Raw genomic sequence first — 19116 nt, forward strand, 5'->3', positions numbered from 1 at the left:
CACTCTCTCACACACACACGCTCACTCTCTCACTCACACACACGCGCTCGCTCTCTCATTCACACACACAGCCTCATTTCAAAGTCAGCGATGGAAAAAACAAAGTTTGTTTGATAACAAACTAATAATAAAAATATAAAGATAAATCATATATATATACATACGTATGTATATGTATATATATACATACGTATGTATATATATACATATATACATATTACTAAAGTCAAAGGTCAGAGAAGGTTTCTTGTCACGTCAGACTGTCGCCGCTCTCTCGCCGCGGTGACTTCACAGCCAGCGGAGAATTCTGACGTCGGTTCTCGTCTCGACAGTTAAAGTACAGATCTGCGGGCTTTCGCGCCACAAAGAAGACGCAGTCGTACACGTACTTCAACATGGAGCGGTCGTTCTCCGTGTACGTGGTCTGCATGGACTCTTTCTCCACCTACCGGGAGAAATGAGGACATTGCTTCACCAGCGGAGACACATCTGTGACGTCAGCGTGTGAATCACCGTCAAAGGTTTTACCTCCAGGCAGAAGCCAAACTTCACCATCGCTGTCCGTATGTCTTCGAAGCTAAGTTCGACCGAGAGCTCGTTGGCCATGTTCTCGTAGTGATAGAGCAGAGGACCTGAAGACACACGGTGAAGACCAACTCTGAGACGTGATGTTTGACATCGTCTTCATCCAGTCACAACACTTCAGAATGACAGTAAATAATAATAAATAAATCAAAACAAACCCGCATTTCACCCTATGTCAGCTGGGATTGGCACCAGCAACCCCCACAACCCTCATGTGGAGGATAAAGCGGTAGATGAATGAATGAATGAATGAATGAATGAATGAATGTAACTTTCTTAGACAAATGCTGCGTTTGCACTACATGGTCCTGGCACGGCACGGCACGGCACGGATTTGGAATCACATCTGAAGACCTTCCTCTTCTTCTTGGCCTTCACTTCAGGATAAAAAATAGTGACTTCATGTTTTATTTACATTGCTGTGCCTTTAAATCTGACTTTTCAGACATTTCCTCTACTAAAAGTTGGAGATTAACGCAGGTTTTCAGGATTTGTAAGTCTTTTTAACGTCAGTGGCCGGCAGTCTGTTGACGTCGCATGTTCGTATCGGCTCTGCTGAACCTCGACAAGAGAAAGAACCGCGCCGAGCCGAGTCGAGCGGAGCCGGGACCGTGTAGCGGAAAAGCGTCAAACCTGACTCACCCAGGTTGATCCACACTCCGCCAGGCTTCAGAATCTTCCAGATGGTCTCCACATACTCGATGACATTATGAGCTGTGTCGATGAAGAAGCAGGTCGCCACACAGTCCCAGGAATCTGACGGAAACACAACGCAACTCCTTGACATACATTTATCTTTCATTTTAGAATGTTTTAAGACGCACCTCGCAGCTCAACCTGAGAGGATGAGTACATGAATTTGTAATGAACTACTCTAAAGTGATTCAAAGTCATTTTACTTCAAACTGCGATGAAATAAGTCGGATACAATAGTTAGGGAGTACCCTAACAGTACTGCGTTCACCCACCTGTGTCACTGTAGACCTCCACAAAATCCCCTGCTACCATGGAGAAGTCTGAAGTGAGAGGTAAGCTCTGAGGGTTGACGTCGGGGAATCTGATCGGTCGCGTTTGGTCGGAGGATTTCTTGTTGTTGCTGAACTGGTGGATCCAAGGGTACAGGGTCAGAGCGTTCACCTTCTCACACCTGAATGGAGTGGTCCAAATTTGTGAGGATAGGTGAAGGAAGACGCTACCAAAGACATGAATACCATGTAACTGTCAATTTTGCTCTGAGAATTAACACATAGGAACGAGGAGTCAGTTCCTAACATAACCTGCACAAGGGTAGATTTAGGATCGGTAACAGTTACAAGAACATGGCAGCCGGAGTCATAGGAAGGTTAGTTTGTGCGTTACCTATTGAGGACAAAGTTTGAAGAGAAGAGCATGAAGAGACTCCATTCGTTGCCCTGGCAAATATAACCCAGTCGGGCGATCTCCCACGCGAGGCGGCCAAGCCCGGCACCCGGTACCAGAACGCTCACCTTAGACACATCACTGACATAATAAAATTCACAAAATGCACATATCACACGGAAAACACTGAGAAAGTCACATCAGCAACATCACTGTGTTGTTTATTCTGCTCTATTTGCACTCTGACATGCATCTACGTGTCTGACGGAGTTTGTGCGTTTCCTACTATTGGTCACTTGGGAAGAGTCTTTGGATCTGTTGGATGATGGGCAGGTAGCAGGACTCCCTCTCAGCCTGACCCGCCTCACTCCAGTCTCTGACAAACTGCTTTATGGTGGACTTGAGCTTGTCCATGTCAAACGTAGACGTGAACGACGGACGCACCTTCCTCGGATCCTCCTGCAGACGAAAGACGAGGGACAGTGTCAATACATTTCAAAAATAAAAACCACAGGTGCAGATTATCTTAGCTCCGTTTACTCACCCGCTCGCCACATCCAATGTTCTCAAACATGTGGAGACTGTTGTGGACGATGTCGTGCAGCACTTCCTGGTTGCAGTCCGCACACTGGCTGATCCGGGTCAGGTTGGACATGACGCTCGGCAGCAGATTCTGGTGCCGCTGAGGTAGACTACGAAACTGACGCTCAGCACGTTTGACCTGTTCCTGGACATGAGCCCTGACCAAGAAACACACAGGACAGCAGACGGTCACCAGCACGGAGTCAGAGTGAACAGATCGCAACGGTTTCCTTTACAAGCTCCTATTTTATATTATTTACTAGTTTGTTTTTAAAGGTCCAGTGTGTATGAAGACGTCTGTCTCTGTGAGAACACGGACGCGGCTCATTGAAAGGATACAAAAAACAAACAGGTTTTTTTTAATTATGCACCAAATGTAATCATATACACAAACATATATATACACTTAGTAAGTACAATTATACTTTGTTTATTCAAGTAGCATCAATTAACCCTCCAAGCATAGATGAACCATGGATGGAGCCTAGAGGGATGGAGCCCAGGATGGAGCCTAGCCTATAGATGGAGCCTAGATGGAGCTTAGATGGAGAGATTTTAGATGAGGCTAGATGGAGAGCAGATGGAGATGGAAGCTAGAGGAGCTAGATAGCCTAGAGGAGGCTAGCATAGATGGAGCTAGATAGATGGAGCTTAGGGGAGGCACAGAGCCCAGAGGGAGGATGAGAGTGATGGAGCCTAGAGGGGCGGGATAGATGGAGGCCTAGAGGAGCATAGATGGAGCATAGATGGAGCAGGGAGCATAGATGGAGGCTAGAGCCAGATGGAGCTAGATGGAGGATGGAGAGATGGAGCTTAGAGGAGAGAGATGGAGGCTAGAGGAGCTAGAGCCTAGATGGAGCATAGATGGAGCCTAGAGGGAGCAGATAGATGGAGATAGGAGCATAGATAGAGGGCATAGATGAGTGGAGCATTAGATGGGAGCATAGATGGAGCTAGATGGAGCTAGAGAGAGATGGAGCTAGATGGAGCATAGATGGAGCCTAGATGGAGCCTAGATGGAGCATAGATGGAGCCTAGATGGAGACAGATGGGCAGATGGAGCACAGATGGAGCATAGATGGAGCCCAGCATGATGAGGGCTAGATGGAGAGATGGACATAGATGGAGCTTGGAGCATAGATGGAGCATGGAGAGATGGAGCATAGATGGAGCCGATGGAGGCTAGATGGAGCATAGATGGAGGCTAGATGGAGCATAGATGAGCAGACATAGATGGAGCCTAGATGGAGCATGATGGAGCCTAGATGGAGGCTAGATGGGCATAGATGGAGCATAGATGGAGCCTAGATGGGGCATAGATGGAGCCTAGATGGAGGATGGAGCTAGATGGAGCATAGATGGAGCCTAGATGAGATAGATGAGCATAGATGGTTGGATAGATGGAGCATAGAGATGATAGATGGAGCCTAGATGGAGCCTAGATGGAGCATAGATGAGATGGGAATTGCCATAGATGGAGCTAGATGGAGCTAGATGGATGAGCCTAGATGGATGGAGCCTAGATGGAGCCTAGATGGATGAGCCTAGATGGAGCCTAGATGGAGCATAGATGGAGCCTAGATGGAGCATAGATGGAGCCTAGATGGAGCATAGATGGAGCATAGATGGAGCATGTAGTATCAGTGATGCCATGACATGAACATGATAACAGGAAGTTTGACTTGAACAGAAGTTCTGACGAACGCTTTGACACAGAAACACAAGTTTCCCTCCAAACCCGGTGAAGTGTCCCGTGCTACGGTTGCTAACAGCAGCGGCTCCTGCCGTTTACAAACCTCGTGTTCCGTTAATATACCTGTAAAATCTAAAAGCGTCTACTATTCTCCAGAAGTGCTGCTTCTCCAGCCTGGCCTCCTCCTCGGGGCTGTACTTGATTCTTTCTTTGTGAAAGTACGCTCCGGTATGTGTTCCTCCTCCGGTCTCCGCCATGACTGCAACCCGACACAGCGCCGTCCAATCACAGCGCGACAAACGTCTTCTTCGTCTGTCTGCAGAGGGTCGCGCTTCAACGCCTTCCACTGCCCCCTACAGGAGACAGACGACAATACAGCTCGTATTAAATATGACATAAATTAACGAATACGATGAAATGATATCTAAAAATAGCAAATGTAGATAATAACAATAATAATAATAATAATAATAATAATAATGCTTAGTTTTTATTTTATAGTACTAGTTAATAATAAAGTACTTGTTTTAGTTTTACACATAGACTTTATGTTTATGGACACATTATTATTATCATCACCACACCAGTGTTAAAATCAACTCACTTGTGATACAGTGAATAATCATCCTTTGACTGTTTGATTTACGTGATGAATAAACACATTTATTCTAACATTATGAAACCACTAGATTATTAAAGACATTACATTTATTAAAGGTTGGAAGAAAATGTGCTAAAAGCCTCATATATGTGTGTCAGAATACAACGGATTTAGACTGATTTATTTATATATATATATATATATATATATATACGTACTGTATATATATATATATATATATATATATATACATTGTATATATATATATGTATATATATATATATATACAAATATATATATACATGTATGTATATATATATTTGTATATGTGTGTGTATATATATATATATATACGTACTGTATATATATATATACATATATGTATATATATATATATATACACACACATATACAAATATGTATATATATATACATATATGTATATATACATAAAATATATAGTTTATTGTCTTCTCAAAGATAACATGTGTGATGATCTATAAAATAAATCCTGCGTTATTATTATATGACAAACTAACATAAACACTAATATTAGACATTAACAGTGGACGCACGGATCAGGGTTTTCAGTGCTTTATTCTCTTATTTGTGACGTCGCCGCCACGTCACACGTTCGGGTTGACAATCTTGCCAAGGAAGAGAGTGTCCTGTGAGACGCGGTCGATGACGACCACCATGAAGGGACGATTGAATTTCAACACGGGGACAATCCGGAAGGACAGCAGCGTGATGCCGATGCCTGTAGCAGCTGTAGCTGTGGCTCCAGCCTCGTCCACGTCCAGAGTCGCTTTGTGCACAACCTGAGGTACGACACAGACAGGAAAGGTCAATCAAAGGTCACACGAAACATTGGTGCATGTTTAACACGAGGCTTTAACACACTCACCTGTGACACGGCCAGTTTGAGGTCAGAGATTCCCGCCAGATTTGCACGGTCACCAAACATGTCCGACATTCCCATGTCGGTCAAAATGTCCTTCAGGTCGTACGACGTCTTGATGGAGAACTTTGGAACGTGGATGTCATACTGCCTGGAAATGGGTCAACATAAACTCACGGTGAGACGTTTAACGATGAATGAGTGAATTCTAATGACGTTTTGCTCACTTTTTTTTCATCCACTTCAGCCATTTAGTGACGTGAGCTGGGCAAATGGAATTCTCCAGCGTCTCCATGTCGTCCGGTAACAGCAGCATCATGCCGTAGGAGGAGCCGTTGAAAGGGAGGTAGAGGACGGACGTGTTGATGGACATGTCGTAATAGGTGTGGACGCTTTCCTCCATGTACATCATCTGCACCGGAACCTGGAGAGTGAGACAGTTGAGAGTATGACTGACGCTCGATGACGTGCAGCGACTGTGATTCAGAACGACGACGTGAACTTATGTGAACCTTGGTGTTCTCGTCCACCAGGAACTCATCTGCCCTGGTGCTTTCAGGTTCAAATGGAGTTTCCCACTTTCCTGCGGAAGCAAAACAAAGGTCAGACTTCCAGGTGTGACCTCAGAGACAAAGCAAACACACGTGACCTTTAACCTTTGAAGTAGATGTAGCTGATAAGATACATGACTGTGCTGGCGTCCAGGCCTTCCACCAGCTTGTCTATTTTCCCGCTGGTCTTCTTTGACACGTAATCGTTGATGGTGTCGGCGCTCTCTTTTGTTTTGAGGAAGTCGACATTGAACGCCTCTGCAGAGTAGGAGCGCTGCAGGACACTCAGGAAGTCAGGGTTGGCCTTGAAGTGGTCGTCGATGAACACGGCCGTGCCTTCGCTGCTGTCTTTGGAGGACTTCGCGTTTGCCTTTCGGAGCATCGTGCGAAAGGCCTCGTCCACCGCCGCCTGGGTCAGGACGGAGCTGTTGAAGCCCAGGCCGCTGAAGAGCTGCTGGTGGGTCTCCCCTCTCGCTCCCGCAGACAAGGCGGACAAAGCCAGGGACACACTCCGGGGTGAGTAGAAGACGTTCTTGCCCTGTGAGTCGGCGTGAGCGGCTAACTTCCTGTACAGGCGGAAGGCGAACTCTCTGTTCGCAGCAGCCACCAGTGAAACGCCGTCGGTGGCGTTTTCCACCGCGGTGTCCTGGTCGTCACTCTGATCGTAACTTAAATGGTGATGAGCCAAACACAAACACACCGCCGCTGATACGAGCCACAAGCTCAGCCACGCACGCATCATGATGAACTGTGGGTCAAAGGTCAAACACTTTAAAAAACTGGAAAGGTCATGTCATTTTTACCCGCTGCATATTTTTAAAACCTTAAACCTTATTTACTACTTGTATAGTGAGATAATTATTATTATATTTAATGTTGCACATCAATCAAATTCTTCATATTACAACGGTGCCGTTGTTTTTGCACCTTCAATTTGATGAAGTGATGAGTCAGAATTTACATGAACTCATGTCGGTGAAACAGTCAAACGTGAAATCACACGGAGAAGTGATGGACGTCCTCACTCACCGTCTCCTGGTGTCCCGTCAGCTCTGGACACAGGACGATGTCCCTCTTTATAAGCGGAATCACAGCCGCTGTACTTTGACTTTGTTTATTCTGCATCACAAGCTGATATTTGCACATGGGCCACTGTATTTGTTCTGTGTAATGATTACTGAGAGCAAACTCCGCTCTAAGCTCTGTTCTACTCTTCTACTTCTTATAAAGGACACTTTCTCAATCATTCAACACTCTGATCAATCTTCCTCGCCACCTTCTGTCTCCTCTTCCTCTCGTCATGTGCTCACGTTTTTAAAGATTCAACAGCCAAGTGTTACACAAAAGAAGAAGAAAAGCAGAATATAATATACATAAATATATACATATATATAAAGTGAAGTTTCTACATAAAGAAAAACTGACTCGGATTCAAACTTTAATCCACTCAACATGTTTTAACGGACTGAATATAAATGTTTTTTCTCGTTTAAGTTCATGACATTATTGTCCTCGTGTTGTGGACGTGTGAAGTGGACCAGGTTTCACTGGTGTTTGCCAAACAGCTGGACGTGGAGTCTGATCAGCTGTCTGAGGAATCCTCGATTAGGGATCACACCGCGGTTCTCTTTCACGGCACAAATGGCCTCCACCAGGCTCAGGTTCTGCTTCAGCATCAGGTAAGCGAGGACCAGCGTGGCCGAGCGGCTCACTCCCACGTGACAGTGCACCAGCACACAGCCTGAGGAGCAGAGACACATTATTTCCCTTCAACAAACACCTCCTCTCGCTGGCCCCTGAGCTGCGAGCCGTCACCATCCTACATCTACCTCCTCTGCTGAGGGCGCTGTGGATAAAGTCTGCCGCTGCCTGGAAGTTGACACTCATGTCAAAGTTACAGGAGTCATGAGCCTCGATGCCCATGTATGTGATCATCATGTTGTCGTACACGTGCGCCTGTCCTCTGCGTTGACTGTGGGCCGCGTTCAGGACGTGCGTGATGCGGTGACTGCACAGGTCGGCCTTGTTCTCCGCACTGTGCCTGAACAACAGCAAGAACGTACAGTTATTATGTTGCACGCAGAGCAGTGGCCCAATTGTTTAAAAAGGTGCGCTAAAAACACACTAAACTGCCCCCATGGCTGGTTAAAATGTGCTAAACTGCCCCCATGGCTGGTAACAACATGACAAACTGTCTACTTGGGTGGCAAAAAGGCGTGTTTAAGTGCCCTCCTCATTGGCCAAACACACTAAAATGCCCTCTTGGGTGAAGAAAACACACTTCTTCTTCTTTGAGGGGTCGCCACAGTGACTCAACCTCCTCCATCTCACCCTGTTCTCTGTATCCCTCTCTCTCACACCAACTAACTTCATGTCCTCTTTCACTACATCCATCAACCTTCTCTTTGGTCTTCCTCTAGACCTCCTGCCTGGCAGTTCCAACCCCAGCATCCTTCTACCAATATACTCACTAACCCTCCTCTGTACATGACCAAACCATCTCATTCTGGCCTCTCTGACCTTATCTCCAAAACATCTAACATGTGCTGTTCCTCTGATTGACCCATTCCTGATCCTATCCATCTTCGTCACTCCCAAAGAGACTTTTATCTCACAGAACCAGGATTATCTGGTGCTGATATACAGGAAATGGCATCGACAAGATTGAAAATGTTCATGTATGAAGGGAATTAATGAGGATGCTGATCCTAACTGCAAACTAACTTGAGTAGTCTGTTTTAGGCGATATAACGTGCTCTTTGTATAACATATAAACAGATCTAAAGTCTAAAGTGCCCTCGAGAACACGCGGAACTTCGTGCCCCTGCCCTTCAAAGAGTCTGTGCACGCCACTGCGATGAGTCGACGTTGCGTGTCAGAGGAAACGCTCACACGTGTAGTTTATGTACGTTCACACTGTGGAACGCAGCTCACGTTACTAAATCTGATTTATGATCCGTGAGGATTCCGAGGCCACATTTACGTTTCGGTGACAACTGTAAACTACTTCGATCTCATCCTTTATTTTTCTGCCAGAGAAAAGAACTCATGAGTTACTCACTGGTCACCGATGTAGAGCCGAGGCCACACTTCATCCGCGTGGCTGATGATGGCTTTGCCCGTAAACAGGAGCTTCTCCAGCTCCACCACTGCCAGACCGGGAGAACTCAGGTCTATTTCCACTTTTCGAGGAGGAGGCCGATCATTCCAGGACGCGGGGAGTTTACTGGTGTAGGACATGGTTTCTGCACAGAGGAGGAAGTTCTCTCTTTTACAAACTAGTCCATTTACAGCATGTAAGAAAAAGTCCTCATCAAAGGCTGCTGCAACCGTCTGAGCCCGTATTAAATGTAGCTGGTGTGCATCAGTCCCTCAGGGACCTGTGTTATGCTTTTGCATTAAAATAGACGTCTATTTAAAGAAATGAATGTTGGCCGGCAGACGCAGACACACTGAACCCAGCAACACTTTATATTGTGTGAATACTTGTTTTTAAGTTTTAATGTGGGCGGGGTTATTTTCATAAATGATTATCTTCTCGATTAATCATTTGGTCCATAAAATGTCACAAAACCTTAAAAAAAAAGAAGAAAAGTTGTCATCAAACCTGGAAATGATGTTCTCAAATGTCTTGTTTTGTCCACAAACCAAAATGATTCACTTTTAATGATTTCTTTGTTCTCCAGAGCCATGAAATGAAGAAAATACTCACATTTAAGAAGCTTAAACAACCGGAAATCTTGTTTTCATCATGAAAAAAGCTGATTAATATCAAAATAGAAATCGATGCACTGCTTCAGCTTTACTCTGGTGTAATGTCCTCACTGTTTGTTTGTTTTAGGACAGGTTGAGTTATTTATGTCCTTTGTTTGCACGAGACAAATTTCCCTTTTTACTTTGATTTGAAATATTCTCGCTCGCAAAGAATTACATACATTTACAATTTAAATAAAACCCATTGTGTCATAAAGGTTTTAAAAAAAATAAACATTTAATCATATCTGTTCTAACCTGTGGTAACGTATATTGCCCTCTAGTGTTGGAAACGTGCATTACGTGTAAAAATGAACACAGTTGACAGATTTGTTTTTCATGCAAAGCTTGTTTCCTTATTTTATTATTTTTTTTCTCATGATGATAGAAAACCATCCCCTGAAATATGGCACGCTTTTTTTTTCTCCCCCCAAAATCAACGCGGAAGGAAAGACGTAAGGAGGAAAAAAAACAAACACACACACACGGGGATTGTGGGAAAAGATTCAGAATAACAAGAATATCAGTGATAGAAATGACATCAAACAAAAAACATTTGTAATATTACTGACCAAAACTCTTCTTTAAGTCCTGTAGATTCAGAAAGGGCAAAAGACAGAGGAGCATCTTTTCAGTGATTCTTAACCGTGTCATCATGTAAAATAGATTATAGGAGACACTTTTAAAGTATTGGGGACAGTTTTCCTAAAAATCTGCTCCAATTACAAACTGTGATACTGTAGCGAGGGCTCGGGTCATGTGACAGTGCATGCAGGGCCAGGAGCAAAAGTTAAAGGGAAAGATTTGTTTGAACCTATTCCTGCAGAGACGTGGACTCTGTGTGTGTGACGTGTCATTATGAACAGGGACCGGACTAAGACCGCTCTACAATCCTGAGGGACAGCATGATGATCATCCTAACACGTATCACGGGTTAAAGACAGCTAACAGTTGCAATGTGGCACTGAATTAATCCAGAGCGAGAGAGTCAGACAGCACGGCCACTCACAGAGGCTAATAGTCTGAAGATATGTACAATTAATACCCTCATGTCACTCAATCAGCAGAATTATGCTCTTGTTCCCAAGTGCAGGATGTTTCATCTCGGCATTTCATATCATTGAGCTCTCACGGTGTCCACGGAAAATCTGCAAGAAGAAGACAGCAAGACTTAGTGACGCTCAAACCCCCCAAAAGTTCAGAAGGCTTTCTTCTCCAGCTGCTCCAGAATGGCCTGGATCCTCTGTACAGCCTCCTTCCTGGCTTGCCGGACACTCTCCAGTCCCTGAGTCTCCACAGAGTCCAGCTCCAGCAGCTCTTTGGTGAGCAGTTCCTCCAGACACCGGTAACTCTTGTCCGTCTTTCTGCCAACAAACTCGTCAACATCTTCCTGAAGCAGCAGCATTCGGGCCATGACCTGCTGGACCTTTGCGAGGCCGGGGTTATTGCTCAGTGGCTGAGGTCCGGCCTGGCCCGGAGCCAGAGCTTGGGCTGGGGTCGAGTGTGGGGGGTCACCTTGTGAGGGATTCGGCTCAGCTCTGCCCGTTCTGCTGTACATTTGAGGAGGTGAACTTATTTCAGCTGGCTTTCCGTTGGGAGGATTTGGGGATGGGGTTGGTCTTGGTTTAGGTCCCACTTGTGGGGCACGTTGATGCTGTTGGTCCTAAAGTGACACAGACCAGAAGACGGTGTTTAGGATATTTAAACCTTTTTTAATTAACCTGGATAACAAAGTAAACCAAGGATGGAGTTTCTGGAGTCAGAGACGAGTTACGTTGAAAAGCTTTATTAGAAGCAGCTCAGCTCTGAGAACTGAGACGATGCTGAACGTGAACAAGAAGATCCAGTTTGCCTGTCAATCCCACAGTTACGCTGTTTAAAGGGTTTTGGAGGCATTTCTTTGCTGATACAGAGAGCTGACCTTCAGGAGGACGGCACAGTTAAGTCATCAGTCGCGCAGGTACAAGAGCCGCTCACAATGTCGTGCAGTTACAAGAGCCGCTCACAACGTCACGCAGTAAGAAGAGCCGTTCATAAAGCAGTTACAAGAGCCTCACAACGCCGCGTCGCACGCAGTTACGCCACGCTGTTACAAGAGAGCGTAGTTACAAGAGCCGCAGTTACAAGAGCGCAGTTACAAGAGCCGCTCACAATGTCACACAGTTACAAGAGCCGCTCACAACGTCGCACAGTTACAAGAGCCGCTCACAACGTCGCACAGTTACAAGAGCCACTCACAACTCTTACCTTGGGCTGATAAGGAGGTGGAGCGCCAGTTCCGGTGCCCGGCCACGCCGGGGGATGCGGTGGACGTACAGGATTTCCGTAGTGGTTCTGTGGAGGCTGCTGTCCTGGCTGCCACTGCTGCTGCGGCTGTGGTGAGGATCCATAAGCACCAGAGTGAGCCCACGCTTCAGCCTGAGCACTGGGATGCAGGGACTGGCCAGTGGGGTATGGAGGGTTTGGAGGCATTGCATGACCACCTTCTGTATAGTGAGAGTAAGGTCCTGGAGGATAACCCTGAGAACAAACGACAGGGATGTAACATATATAATATAATATAATATAATATAATATATAAAGGTTGATATCAATACCAATCACAAAACTTTGTTTGAGCCAACATTACATAGAACATGTAAGTACTGTAAAAGCCACGAGAGCAGGTCATAAAGCACAGACACGTTGGTTTTACATCACTCAGCTTAAAGCATCATTTCAGTATTAATGCACACTCTCTACATACATCTGCAGCACCAGTCACAATGCTCAACAACAAACAGTGGGCGGCTTAAAATATAATCATCTGCCAAGCTGAAAGGTAACATCATATTTTTATTATTCTAGCTGCATGTGGAAAAGTAAAAGACAGGTTTTGACGCTGGTTATGGCTCAAAGAAGAAATGATCAGATTCTGGTGATTATAGCGACACGGTGGCCTTTGACCACACTGGCGTGTACTAACATGAACTCACCCCTTGACAGTGTGGACCAGGGTAGTGATGATGCTGGTGTTGAGCGTGTGGCTGCCCAGACCCACTGCCCTGCTCTGTGGGGCAGCCCTGGTTGGGATACGGACCTGGACCTGGTCTCTGAGGGTCAGCGCAGTAGAAAGGGTTGGATGGATGGAAACCACTTGTTGAATATTGACTCTGTGCTGGGCTGTAGACGCCGTGACCATTGGGGTAACCTCCGGGAATCACCTGCACAAAACGCACAAAGGTAATCAGTGATAGCTCTAAAAAAAAGGTACAGTACACAGGATTTTACTGGTCGATGTTTCATTATAACCTTTCAGCATAATGTCATTTAACTGATCTGAGACAAAATGACCCTCACCTCCTCTGGGCTCTGTTCATAACCTCACAAATAACAGGAGGCTTTGACCAATGAGAGCACAGGAAGAGACACAATGAAAAGAGACTTTTGTGTCTCAATTCAACTGGAGCCACAAAACCCATAAAATTAAGATAATATTATTTTTATACACACACACACACACACACACACACATATTATACCCAACCTTTTATAAAGAATAAAGTTTATAAACACAGAATTATATGAATTACTTGGACCTCGCTCGTCCATTGTTTATGGAAAATCTATGAATTTAAAATTGACTGACTTTGAAATAAATGTGGATCAAAAGATGAACTGGACTCAAACCGGTTATTCGAAAACACAACTTTTGCCTGGATTTGGTTTGATTTTTAAATATCACATTTGACGTAGACATTAAATGTGGTGCGCAAATTATTTGGCTGTAGAGCCACGGGTTGCAGACCCCTGCACTACACCTACTCTGCATGTGACCCTTTCAGGTTCTGGATGCTTTAATGAAAACGTCCATTGCTGCAAATAAACTTAAAAAGAACTAGAACTAACAACCTGTGAATTAAAGTAGACATCATCTATGGTTTCCAGGGACTGTGACTCCTGCACTATATAATGAGATATATGTCAAGATGACATAACACAGAAGCTGAGTGTTAGAACATGTGAGGCAAAGGTCCTTTACAAGGCTTAAGATTTAGAGACTTAGCCTTAGGCGCAGTTGCATCATACAAACCTGTGGACTGTACTGCGGCTGCATGTCTGATCCTGATGGGTAGGTGTTAGCATAGTGTCCTGTGGAGTGAGACTGAGGATACCAGTAGTGTGACGGGTAACCCGTGTACTGAGGAGCGTCCTGTGAACACACAACATCACAGACAGGTCATTTTAAAGGAGACAAGAAGCAGGATTTCTAATCCTTTTTTCCCCCCAAAACAATTCATATTGATAACTATCATGAAAAAATGTCACATGACTAAAGACCCATAAATTATGTTATTTATGGACAGAAAACATTTCTCACATCGAAGCTAAAATATTCCAAGTGATAATCTAATACTATTACACAGTAATCATTTTAAAAATATGTTTTTTTTAATTTAAAAATGACCATTCCCTCTGTTACCATGAATCATATTGCAAATTCCTGTCAAAATAATCCCAATTAGATATTTATTCAAAACGGTTCAGTATATTTGTTACACAGTTGGAGAATGAGTGTGTGATCCCTGAAATACATGTGTGGGGGACAGTGGGCCGTCCATCGCTCGTCTTCAGACGGTGCAAAACGCTGCAGCGCGTCTTTTAAGTGGCACTCGTAAATATGAACACATTACCCCTATTTGTTTTTAAATCCCTTAATGGCCGTTCCCCTCTTTGCCTCTGTGAGCTGCTACACCCTCACACACCTGGTCAGTTGCTCCTGACTGTGCCGGAGACTAAACCCAGGCTCAGAACTCAGAAGAGACCGTGTGTTTGCTGTTGTGTCCTTGAAACAGTGTAACTATCTGCCTCTGCACAACAGACCGGCCTCTCCTCTGTCTGTTTTTAAATCTCCTCTCAAAACTCTTTTCATTGATACGGTTTAAGTTGTTAATGTTATTTTAATTTAGTTTTATTTGATGTTTATTCATGTTTTTTTATGTCTTTTAATTTGTTTTAGATATTATTATCTCGTGTGAGCTTCTGTGTCTGTTATTTATTATGTTTTTTATTTGTCATTCTATACGCCATTTTGGTTCACCGTGGTGTACCAAAGTGGGCTTTACAAATACATTTGTGTACGCACACATCAGGGTTAAACTGGGGTTAAACAGGGGTTAAACCAGGGATAAATAAGGGGTTAAACCAGGGACAAATAAGGGGTTAAACCAGGGACAAATAAGGGGTTAAACCAGGGTAAAACCATGGATTGATAAGGGTTAAACCAGGGTAAAACCAGGGATTGATAAGGGTTAAACCAGGGTTAAACCAGGGTTAAACCAGGGTTAAATAACAGTTAAACCAGGGATACACCAGGGTTGAATGAGGGGTAAAGTCAGGGTTAAATATGAGTAAAAACAGGGTTAAATCAGGGATAAATCAGGGATTAATCAGGGATAAACCAAGGTTAAATGTACAGATTATTATATAATACCAGCCAAGCTCCATTAGCCGTCCGGCTAACACGGACAGGTTTCTACGTCAGCTAGCTTGGTCATAATAATGTTTATGTCGTTAAACAACATTAGCCACTAAGAGAGCGCGGTCAAAGTCCACGGGAGTGTCCCCAGGAGTGTCCACGCTTTGTCTACACTGAGTACACGCACTCACCATGGTGTTATTCCGGTCAGTGTGTGTGGAGTTACAGGTCGAGGGCCACGCAGACTTCAGATCGTCAGACCGCTGCTGCTGCTGCCGATGATGCATCAGTTCCTCCGCGCGGTCCCGTCTTCTGCCATCGCTCTAAAATAAACCAAACACACGTCCACAAAGGGCAGCGTCTCCTCTGTGAGCCTTCACTCGGCCCGAGCCACTAACTACAGTTGTGTTGTTTATAAACTACAGTACGGCACAGCTCGGCTCGACTCGACTTGATACAGGAAATGAATGACGCTGAGCTCGAGCGCAAACGCTGCTGTCACTTTAAGGAGAAGCACAAGTGAACGACAGAGCTCTCACTCTACTGCTTTTTTCCTGACACCGGAAATGACTGTGTGCAGTGAGGGGCGGGCGCTATGACGATTATCCTGACCAAAAATCGGGTTCACGATAAACAAAAATATAAAATTGAATATATTTTCAATATAATAAACTAATATCATACTAATATTACATACATATTACTATATTTACCAACAATCTAAAAACATGTATATATTATGTAAATGTTTTAAAGTGAAAACCTTTGTACTGATATTGTCTCGTTCCTTTTCTGTTCAAACTGCATTTGCAACAAATACAACCTGTGATACTGTGGAAGCTCTACTGTTTTAAATGTCACTGTGATTATTATTGTATATTATTGGTTTGCTTCTGTGAGGACATGAGTCAAACGTGGACAGACGTGTCTGACTCGACTGTAAAACCAAATGTTCTTCTTAGAGTGAAGCTCCTGTTCTTCACGATCTCTGGCGCCACATGTGCGTCATCGACGCTATGAGCCAATCAAAAAACGCCATGGATCTACTGTATTTTTCCATTTTGAAAATGATTAAACTCACTCTATGTCGATGTGAACTGAATTTGAATTAATTTTCTGAAAGCGCGAGCTTTTAAAAACGAGTTCCAAACAGCAAAGGTCAAAGTGGAGTCCAGCGCGCGCACGATTAAAAGCAGACAGGAAGTGTGTGAATACACTTCCGGTCTGCCTTTTCTTCAAAGAAACATGTTTTGAAACATTGACGCTAAACGACGTTTTTTTCCACAGAAAAAACACGACGTAAACAAACAGCTGCGCAACATGAACTACGTACCGGGGACCGCGAGTCTCATCGACGACATCGACAGTAAGAAACCGAGCTTTATTATCATCGTTTTACACGAATCTAAAGTGTCACCGTGTGACACGAGCTGCTACATGCCTCTGTATTTACATGTTTATGTACATATATGTTTGTTTGTGTGTGCGCGCGCGTGCAGAGAAACACCTGGTGCTGCTCAGAGACGGCAGAACTTTGATCGGTTTCCTCAGAAGCATCGATCAGTTTGGTACAAACCTTTCACTTATTCACAACACTTACATTCACGTGACTTCTATCACCGCAAGTCTTTATCACATCTATCGCATTGTGTTTGTCTTCTTCTTCTTCTTCCACAGCCAATTTAGTTTTCCATCAGACAGTGGAGCGGATCCACGTGGGGAAGAAGTTTGGTGACATTCCCAGAGGAATATTCATCGTGAGAGGAGAGAACGTGGTCCTGCTGGGAGAGATCGTGAGTGGGACAATTCAAATCAATCACTTTCTATTATATTCTGCATAGATACGCCACAGTTGCATAGTGGACAGACAGGTCAGTGGTAAGATGTCTGGACCTTGGTCGTCCTTTCTAGAAGACTTTTGATTAGGGATGGAACTCAGTCTGGTATTGGATTAAATATCGAAAGATAAAATCTGATTAATTTCAAGAATGAAATAATCGCACGCATCACTGTAAATATGTAAATAATAATCTGCAAAAGCATTTTAGCTGAGTCATGTTTGGGCTGTTTATTTCTTCTGTTTGGGAGAACAGGATGTGTGACACTGTTGGAGAATTCTGTCTTTGAAGTGACTCTGCACAAATTCATACGTTCATAAATGCTCTAAAATGAAATGACTCGGCACAAACGTGTTAACAGCTTCATACGTTTGTAAATGCTCTAAAACGTCTGTATCGGAGGGTTAATATTAGTATCTGTAGATACTCACGTTTGACACAAAAGTGGTGTAGTCCTGTCCCTGGTTGTGATGTCATGAAGAGTGGTGGTCAGCTGAGGCCCTCCAGTGGTCGGCTATCTGAGGCCCTCCATTGAGCACTTTGACGCACAGACACAGTATATTAATAGATCGATATTCTTCTGACTCATCTCTAAATTGGACTTAATATAAGAATATGTAGAATATTTTGTGAATTTGTCTCTCTGGTCTTTGTCTCTGAAGGACGTGGACAAACCGTGCGACACCGTCCTGCAGCAAGTATCCATTGAAGAGATTCTGGAGGAGCAGCGATTACAGCAACAAGCCAAACAGGAGACAGAGAAAGTCAAAATGCAGGTCTTAAAGGACCGAGGCCTTTCCATCCCCAAAGCCGATAATCTGGACGAATACTGACGTCACCCTTGTTTTTCCTCGGTTTGTTTTGGGACTCCTAATTTTATTTGATGTTTTACGTGTTCACGGCTGCATCATGTCGAGCCTCTTTACTGTAACAATTTAATTTAGATCGGAGGAAGAAACGGGAAAAGTGATCTCAGTTTTGCAGCAAAGCGATAAAATCATGTGATGGTTATTTTTGCCAACTTAGCAATTATTTCACAGCAGCACTTTGTACTCATGATGTGGATGTTTTTTTTTTATTTGTGGATGAGCTTTTGACAGAATGACATGCTGTGTTCATTAAAGAGCTTACTTTTTCTTTATGGACGATCTGCTTGGAAAAATGGTGTCCTCACATTATTTGACGTGTGTGTGTGTGTGTGGTGGCGCCACATGCAGTCACAGCTCGGTACAACAGCTCTTACTTGAGACGTCTCTTCATCTGATGAGGACGTTGTTATTCAGTAAAGACAGGAAGTGACTCCGTCAGTGCATCAGACGGATAAGTGGATCATATCTCCTCTCATCAGTCGATAACGAGCGTGACACTGTGATAAAACAGACGCTGACAGGATGTCTGCTCAACGCTCACATTAACTGTCAGGGCTCATGTTAATTATCCTTCCAACGTGATTCAATGTATGTTTTCTTATTTCCTGGAAAAAAAAAAGATTATTATAATAAAATAACAGCATTATTTATGTTAAACTTAAAGACTACGGCTTACATTAACAAAACCAGAGCTGGACTTGGTTCTGTTGTGTAGTTTAACCACAAGTGAGAAGAGAAAACAAGTACATTTCACACACACACACACACACACACAGGAGAATTAACAACTCTAGATTTGCCATTTGTTCGTCGTGTAGACGTTTGACCACCAGAGGGCGACTGAACCTCACTCCTGTTCTGTGCAGTTTATGTCTGAAGTCATTTTTAAATCATCATAAGAGTCAATAATGAGGAAAATAACTAGA

General features: G+C 43.9%; 5 protein-coding genes across 5 annotated transcripts; 1 reads left to right on the forward strand and 4 right to left on the reverse strand.

Moving 5' to 3' along the window:
- Positions 1–18: 18 nt before the first annotated feature.
- On the reverse strand, positions 19–4495 carry LOC122769098 (carnosine N-methyltransferase-like). Its single transcript, XM_044025377.1, has 8 exons — positions 4343–4495; positions 2489–2684; positions 2231–2403; positions 1945–2085; positions 1554–1732; positions 1228–1341; positions 529–632; positions 19–445 (listed from the first exon to the last, which is right to left on the reverse strand). The coding sequence occupies exons 1-8, from the start codon at positions 4474–4476 to the stop codon at positions 251–253; spliced, it is 1236 nt and encodes a 411-aa protein (XP_043881312.1). The 5' UTR covers positions 4477–4495; the 3' UTR covers positions 19–250.
- A 903-nt stretch (positions 4496–5398) lies between these two features.
- On the reverse strand, positions 5399–7412 carry LOC122769981 (serine protease inhibitor A3N-like). The gene is made up of 6 exons (XM_044026919.1): positions 7302–7412; positions 6378–7020; positions 6234–6304; positions 5949–6145; positions 5728–5872; positions 5399–5641 (listed from the first exon to the last, which is right to left on the reverse strand). Exons 1-6 carry the CDS (start codon positions 7395–7397, stop codon positions 5447–5449), a joined length of 1347 nt encoding a protein of 448 aa, XP_043882854.1. The 5' UTR covers positions 7398–7412; the 3' UTR covers positions 5399–5446.
- On the reverse strand, positions 7373–9794 carry LOC122769986 (dual specificity protein phosphatase 26-like). The gene is made up of 3 exons (XM_044026922.1): positions 9334–9794; positions 8102–8313; positions 7373–8013 (listed from the first exon to the last, which is right to left on the reverse strand). Exons 1-3 carry the CDS (start codon positions 9510–9512, stop codon positions 7817–7819), a joined length of 588 nt encoding a protein of 195 aa, XP_043882857.1. The 5' UTR covers positions 9513–9794; the 3' UTR covers positions 7373–7816.
- A 560-nt stretch (positions 9795–10354) lies between these two features.
- On the reverse strand, positions 10355–17161 carry bag4 (BCL2 associated athanogene 4). The gene is made up of 6 exons (XM_044026920.1): positions 17084–17161; positions 15675–15806; positions 14098–14217; positions 13001–13228; positions 12273–12545; positions 10355–11688 (listed from the first exon to the last, which is right to left on the reverse strand). The coding sequence occupies exons 2-6, from the start codon at positions 15768–15770 to the stop codon at positions 11224–11226; spliced, it is 1182 nt and encodes a 393-aa protein (XP_043882855.1). The 5' UTR covers positions 15771–15806; positions 17084–17161; the 3' UTR covers positions 10355–11223.
- On the forward strand, positions 16536–18483 carry lsm1 (LSM1, U6 small nuclear RNA associated). Its single transcript, XM_044026923.1, has 4 exons — positions 16536–16849; positions 16983–17051; positions 17161–17276; positions 17984–18483. The coding sequence occupies exons 1-4, from the start codon at positions 16804–16806 to the stop codon at positions 18152–18154; spliced, it is 402 nt and encodes a 133-aa protein (XP_043882858.1). The 5' UTR covers positions 16536–16803; the 3' UTR covers positions 18155–18483.
- Positions 18484–19116: the final 633 nt, after the last annotated feature.

The sequence above is a fragment of the Solea senegalensis genome, linkage group LG5, assembly GCF_019176455.1.
Source record: "Solea senegalensis isolate Sse05_10M linkage group LG5, IFAPA_SoseM_1, whole genome shotgun sequence".
Lineage (NCBI taxonomy): Eukaryota > Metazoa > Chordata > Actinopteri > Pleuronectiformes > Soleidae > Solea > Solea senegalensis.